General features: G+C 37.6%; 1 protein-coding gene across 1 annotated transcript in view; it reads right to left on the reverse strand.

The window, feature by feature from the left end:
• The window catches only part of LOC149818074 (uncharacterized), a 59,012-nt gene extending 52,052 nt beyond the window's left edge, over nucleotides 1–6,960 (reverse strand). The window contains exons 1-3 of the mRNA XM_089986421.1: nucleotides 6,360–6,960; nucleotides 6,141–6,220; nucleotides 4,820–5,004 (exon numbers count right to left, since the gene is read on the reverse strand). Of these exons, the coding sequence (XP_089842547.1) occupies nucleotides 4,820–5,004; nucleotides 6,141–6,220; nucleotides 6,360–6,754 (660 nt within the window). The 5' untranslated portion in view covers nucleotides 6,755–6,960. The remainder of the gene's footprint in view (nucleotides 1–4,819; nucleotides 5,005–6,140; nucleotides 6,221–6,359) is intronic.
• Nucleotides 6,961–7,805: the final 845 nt, after the last annotated feature.

Consider the following 7,805-nt stretch of genomic DNA (forward strand, 5'->3'; position numbering starts at 1 on the left):
AAATGAGAAGTTTACCTTTTGGTTCAAGATCTATGTTTTTAAATAAGCCTTTTAAAATTGTGCATTCGGATGTATGGGGACCTACACCTGTAGTATCTAAGAGAGGTTTTTCATATTATGTTATTTATATTGATGACTATTCGAGATACAGTTGGATATACTTTCTAAAGCATAAGCATGAAGTCTTTTCCACTTTTAAGAATTTTCATGTAATGATAGAAACCCAATTCAATAGGAAGTTGCAAATCTTTAGAATAGATTCAGGGGTGAATTTCTCTCAAATGATTTTAAAAGCTATATAGAGTAATGTGATCATTCATCAAAGGTCTTGTCCCAAAACTACTCAACAAAACAGCTTATCTGAACGAAAACACAAACATATTATTAAAACTACAAGGACTCTACTTATTTCTCAAAAGATTCCAAAAAGATTTTGGGTCGAAGCTGCCCTGGCCTCTGTCTATCTAATAAATCGACTTTCATCTAAAAATTTAAGCCAAATATCTTCTTTTGAAGTTTTATATAAAAAAGAACCCGATTATAATAGATTACGAATTTTTGGCTGCAAATGTTTTGTTTTCACTGATAAAAATGATAAGTTATCTCCTAAAGCCATTCCCTGTGCTTTTCTTGGTTATTCAGAAACACAAAAAGGTTTTAGGTGTTATGATCTTCAAAATGATAAACTATACGTCTCAAGAAATGTCACTTTTTTGAAAAATAAAAGTGGCTTTGAGGACACAACTCTCCCCGATAATGCTGATTATTCCTTTTTTATTTGAATTACTAAATATGAATGAATATTTCTTTAGTGATGATGAGACAAATAATGAGAACATTGATAATGAAGCTCCCCCGTCTGTTCAATCGGTAGAAGAAGTAGTAAATGAACCGATTACATATTCACATAGAGATAAAAATACGTTTAGAAGTGCGATGGAAAGAAATAGTGATTTTAGTGAGCCCTCTCAAGATGGCAACTTACGAAGAACTGAAAGACCTAGGAGAAACCCTTCCAGATTTATATCCTATGAATCTTTTTCCCCAAAACATAGGGTTTGCCTTAGTGCCATCCACTCGTATGAAGAACCCATAAACTTCAAAGAAGCTAAAGAAAGATTAGAATGGAAAGATGCTATGGATAATGAACTTAGTGCCCTTAATAGAGCCAAAACTTGAGAATTTTAAAGTCTTCCAGAAGAAAAAAAGACAATAGGATGTAGATGGGTCTTTAAGGTTAAGACCAGGAGTGATGGGACTCTTGAGAGATATAAGGCCTGGCTAGTAGCAAAAGGTTATAGCCAGGAACATAGTATTGATTACGAAGAAACCTTTGCTCTTGTAGCACGAATGGTCACTGTGAGATGTTTAATCAGTATTGCATCAATTAAAAAATGAAACATATATCAAATGGACGTTAAAAATGCATTTCTAAATGGGGACTTAAACAAATAGGTCTACATGGAGGCCCCCCTAGCATGGATATACCAAAGGGTAAAGTTCTTTGGCTTAGAAAAGCCTTGTATGGTTTAAAACAAGCCCCAAAGGCTTGGTACGATCGATTTAATGAAGTAATGGTTGAAACTAGATTCAATTCTTGTTATACTGACACTGCTCTCTTTGTCAAAAAGTCTGATACAGGAATTATAATTTTGTTGTTATATGTTGATGATATGCTAATAACAGGCAATGATACTAAGGGAATCAGAAATATCAAATCCACTCTAAAAGAAAGGTTTGAAAAGTCAGACTTAGGGTATCTGACATATTTTAGGGGTATTGAGGTTGCTTACTCTCATAGAGGTTATTTTTTGTCTCAAACTAAACTGGCTTGCGAGATTCTTGACAGATCCGGCATTACAGATGAAAAAATTTGCGAGACCCCTAAAGTTGTGGGCTCAAAAATGAAGGGTGATGATGGAATTTCTTTGGAAAATCCTACTCCATATCGACAGCTTGTGGGATCACTTATGTACCTTAGTATCACATGGCCAGACATATCTCATGTTGTGCATACTGTAAGTCAATTTCAGCATGCCGTCACTTCAGTTCATATAAGTGTGGTACTTCGTATTGTCAGATACATAAAGGGCAAAATAAACAAGAGAGTATTTCTTTCTTCGTCTTCTAATTTAGAATTGATTGCATATATTGACTCTAATTGGGGAGGTGACCCAAATAACCGTCACTCCACTACTGGTTTTTGTATTTTTTCAGGTGAATCACTGATCTCATAGAGATGCAAGAAACAACAGAAGGTGTTTCTTTCATCAACAGAAGCAGAATATAGAGCCATGGCCTCCACGACTATGGAGATTGTGTGAATTCATCAATTGTTGCAGGATATGGGAGTACTGATCCAAGGACCTACACGATTGTATTGTGATAATAAAAGTGCAATCTATATTACTAAAAATCACAATTTTCATGAGCGCACCAAGCACATTGAGATGGACTGCCACTATGTCAGAGAAGCCTACTTACAGAAAATCATAGATCTTCCTTGTGTGACTTCAGAATACCAGTTGGCAGAGTTTTTCACAAAGGCACTATGTTCCCCCAGATTTAATTTTCTTTTTGGCAAACTTTTGATCATCACGCCCTAAGTTTGAGGGAGGGTGTTAAATTGTATCAACTCATGTATACATACATACATACATATATATATATATATATCCTTATGTAGCCCCAGGGGCATTTCTATCATTTTCTATTTTACGCATATTCACACTTGTGAATGTGCATGTAACTTTCCTTCTTTTTCTTTTTCTTTTTCTTTTTCTTTTTCTTTTTCTTTTTCTTTTTCTTTTTCCTTTTTATTTTTCTCTTTTCTTTCTCCCTTTTTCCTTTTCTTTTTTTCTTTCTACTTTTTTGACTAAAAGTCAAAGGAGGGGGAGATGTTGGACCCCCCTCCAACGGTTAGATTTCTAATCGTTGGAGGGGCTCCAACGTCTAGTAGGAGCCCCTCCTTTTGGTTTCCTCTTGTATTATAAATAGGGGTCTATCCCCACTATTGTAACTCATTCTTTTGGGAGCCTTTGTGCTCACCTTTGCTCAATAGATTCAATCTTTTGCATTCCAAGTGTTCTCTTTGTACCTTTGTGTACTTTTTATTCAAGTGTTCTTGGTGTGTCTTTGTACATGTATCCCTTTGCGGATCTTGTGCTTGTAGTGCACATCTTTGAAGATATTTTTACACCTTTTACCTGCTTCTCATGTGCTTATGGAATGATTATAATGAGGATTAGCACAAGTTTTCCATGAATTACAATCCAATGTTGTCCTTTTAAACATATGAATTAATCCATTGTAGTTCTAGTCCCCACATGAGATTAAGGCTTTGAACATTACAAAGTTTAGGCTCGCCTTACAATTAAAAGTCAAACTTGAAGAAGCTTTGGGTAAGGAGAATAGGGCATGTCTGATTTGCATGTTCCAGAAGACATTTCAGGGAAAATGGGAGAGTGAATGTCTTCTCATTGTTGCCAAGCTACTTCAAAACTTTCAATGAAGAGGGCCTCTCTCAATAAAATTGCCAAAACCATAAAAACCTTCTTCCAAATGTTGCTATGGAAGAAGGATTTTTACAGGTAATAGAGCATCCCTTACATGAAAATGATTTTTCTGATGGACATGCTTTTCCACCACAAGGATGAAACCCAAGTTTGTTAGATGGCACTTAATCTCAAAGTGATAAGGCAGAAGGGTAAAGTTATAACTTATAACCTTTAGGCTTTAAGCCTAAAGGAAACACTGCTCAAGGGAATGGGCAGAAGGGTGGTCATAGCTGCAAGCTGGGTTGAATTAATCCATTAGAAACCGCAGCACCTGTTAACAAACACTGCTCAAGTGAATTACTATAGGCAGATATGTGACACCAGATATGCAGTAAGATGAAAGTATTGGCCTCTGAAGATATTATGGTTAAGATACAGTGATGACATCCAACCCTAGCTTGACAAGGACTAGTGAATAACCTTTCATGTTGTCTCCTTTTCCTTTTCAGATTGACAAGAAAAGACATTAATCAGAAGGAAAGAAAAGCATTTGCCAATACCTGTACAACTACCTAAAATCTTTTTTTTTTTTTGAAAGAAAAAAAGCTCTATTAAAGAGTAGGAGACTCAAAAAGCAGGAGATAAGTACATAGGACAAACAGAACCCCTAGGTGACAAGATATTACCAGAACGTTAAGTCGCACACATGTATAACATACACATACACTACACATTGATATATATATAAATCTTCCAGCAGAACAAGACCTGCTCTCAAGAATCAATTTTCAATCAAAACAAGGCCTCTGAGAGACCTTACGCTCTCAGGATCCATCAAAGAAACTATCCACATTGAATGAATTCATCCTCTTCAGTGAAAGCTTTTGATTAAACAACCGATTGATAAAACTTGAAAAACACAGGGAAATCCATATTAGTATAATATCCACGAGAAGAAAAAGTAGGCCATATCCAAAAAAGGAATATGATAAGTGAGCATGCTCACAATAGGAGTAATCTGCAGAAAAGAGAACATATTATTGTTACATTATCGTTTCCTATATGATTTACACTACAAAAAGTAATGCCAGCCACACCAATAATAGCAACATACTGGTTCCTTGCTTGCAGACTCATCTTCAATGAGTATAACCATTATCACACAATTAATGCAAAAACCAGACAAAGCATATGATAAGAAAACATGCCCACAGATTTAATATTCAGGAAAAAAATTATTATTGCATTATTATATCCTATATTGTTTACACCACAAAAAAAAAAAAGTAGTGACAGCCACATCAACGTTAGCAAGAACATACCGGCTCCTTGTTTGTGTCCTTATTTTCTATGAGTACAACCAATCTCCTGCAATTAACACAAAAACCTTTGTTTGACCGTACACAAAAGAAATCAGCCTCCTTGATGCATCCTTTGCAGAGAGAGTATGTACAAGTGCAGCACATGAAATGGGCTGCCTTCTCGCAAATGCTACACAGATGCCAACCTGCATCAGATGGAACCACAATCAATATCAGTCAATGCCACTGTACCCAAACAATCAAGGGAAATCCACAAAACAGAACCCTAAAAGGACCACAGTGCTAATCTAATACAAAAAATGCAAAATGACAAAGATTATAACTTCATCATTGAGAGAGAGATTATCTTCACATATCAAGTAGATGTAGGAGTAGACTGGATAAAACGCTGTTTGATTTGTAAAAAATACAATAAGAAACTGTATGTCATATAATTCCCTTTTTTGTCCTTAAGATCACGGGCATCTACCTCCGTTTTTATCCGAATTTTAAAGGTTAAGTGGGGATCAACATTTTCTACTGTTCAATACCTCATATGGAAGGACATCTATGCTTGAGCAGTACTTAAATGACCCAGGTGTAACCTATCATGGATCAGCCATGATAGGATCGGACACTTAACTGTTCGCATGTTTTCTTCTATGTCACACAAACACTTCACTAAGCATGCATATCTTGAATCAACACGCCATGACACTCGACATTTCATGGACTCAATAAAACCAGTTTTTCACACAGTTAACATTGTCTCGTTAATTTTATCCATTTCTTTTATGATCTTATTACTTATTTTGCATTCACTTGAATTCTTTTTCTTTTAAAATTTGTCATCAATTACATTACATTTCAATTTCAACTTAGATTAATTATTTATGTTGCTAAGTATAGCAATTTAGAATTCATGTTTTTTGCACATACATACATCTATATGTGTGTAGGGCCTAGTCCCCGTGTCCTAATTTTTTACAACTACCGCAACACACAAATCTGACATTAAAAAGACCCGATAAATGACCAAATTGTCATTGCTGACAAACAAAATATAAACTCCCATGTTTATTGTTAACTTCTTACTGAATCCAGTTGGAAAAGATGTTTAAAAAAATGAAAATACAAAATCAAGATCAAAATAGCAATTGCAATTTCCAACTAAACAGAGACTCTCCCAGCCGCTCTTCATGGAAAATTAATAAGCAATTAACAAATGCAGAAGAACATATAGAAGGCTCATCACCCTAATCATGCAGAAAAATAATTAAAATGTAGAACACCCATATCAAATTTCCAGTTCACAACATGGAGAGAGAGAGAGAGGACTAACCGCAGTTCCAGCGGCCCTTCTTTCGAAAGAAGGCCTCGTCGCGATTAACACACGTTGGGTGGTAAGCCTTCGAGCAGAATCTAAAGAAAACAAAAAAGCAGAGAGAAGCAAACAATTGGAGAAAAGGAAGAGAAAGAAAACATGTCAAACAAGAAAACAATTGGAGAAAAGGAAGGGCGTGCGTGGCCTAATAGGAGAAAGAGAAGGAGAAGGAGTTACCTTCGGTCACAGAGCACAAGGTTTCCGCCATCGAAACAAATGAAACACACGTCTTCCTCCTCGTTCCTCTTCGCTTGGGCCTTCGGCTGAGCCCGCGCCCCTTTCTTCCCCCTCTTCCGTTTCCCGCTCCCGCTCCGGCTCGACTCCGGGGCACCACCATCCTCGACCGCTTCAACCGCATCAGCGACGGCCATTTCCACATCCGGAGGCGCGTCCTCCACCGCCGAGTCCCCGACTTCGCGGACGGGAGACGGAACGAGCTCCTCCAAGTCCACGCCTTCGAAAGGCCGGAAACCTGGATCCAGCACGGAATTCTCATCCTCCGCCAGCTCCGGAGGCGGCAAAACGTCGAATTCCAAAGGGCGGCAGACGTCGACGGCAGCTTCTTCGTCCATGGTGAGTTTCTCCCTCGCACCGCCGTCTGAATGGCCGGTTTTCACCCTTAAGAAACGGCCGGCAGACCAAACGAAGGGCGTCTGGTTTTCTTAGTGTTTCTTCATCTTCTTCTCGGGGTTCGGTTAGCTAACCATCCTTCTCTCCTCGCCCTTCGTCGTCCTTTCCTGTAGCTAGTGAAAAAGGTCGCGTTTCAGAGCGGAGAGGGCTGTTCATATGCGTTTCCTCTCTGTCCTATTATCCCGAAATTGAATGAAAGGTCGCTGGATAATTTGGATACCGTAAATTTTGTTTAGAACAAATATTAAAAGGAATGGTATTAAAGAGTCACTACAATACGAGAACTATCGCGTGAACCGCCTTTTTCATTGATTTTTGTTCTCTTCTCTTAAATCTAAAACTGACGGTAAGAGTGTGATCCACACGCTTGGTTTTATAAGAACCAGCTCTTGAATCATCAATGATGTATATACACAATATTTTCTTTAAGGCTTTAAAAAACAACGGTTCATAATTTTTATAAATATTAAAGCATTTAAAAATCATAATATATATTTTTATCAAAAAATACATTATCCAACTATTGATTCCTAGCAAATTCACCGTGACCTGAAAATGCCCAATTCACGGGGCGTTCTCATGTTTCTAGTTCTAATATTAAAAATGAGTTGTATAGTGTGAATTGGTGATATGCTCATGCATTTAGAAATTGGAAAGATGATTTTAACACCGGGATACGAGAGGAAGGGGATGGAACGACGAGGGGTTGGGCCTTGGCTATTAGAAGAGCAGTCTAGGTTTGATTTCCTCAGGTACCCCACCACCATTGAACAAGTCCGACGCCAATGTAGATTATGAGAGATGGTCTTAGCTTCAAGGTTTTAGCTTTTGGTATGACGATTGTATATATAGCAGGCTAAGCCAATGTGGTAAGGTATTTGAGCCAAGATGGCTCCACTTGTTTAGTAGGAGCAGCCAGTGGACGTCACCTTATGTTGGGACGTTGGAAGTTCAAATCCAAATGGTATTCTTATATAGCTGGTAGGGGTCTGC

Source organism: Nuphar pumila, chromosome 13 (assembly GCF_984573655.1).
Source record: "Nuphar pumila chromosome 13, dmNupPumi1.hap1.1, whole genome shotgun sequence".
Lineage (NCBI taxonomy): Eukaryota > Viridiplantae > Streptophyta > Magnoliopsida > Nymphaeales > Nymphaeaceae > Nuphar > Nuphar pumila.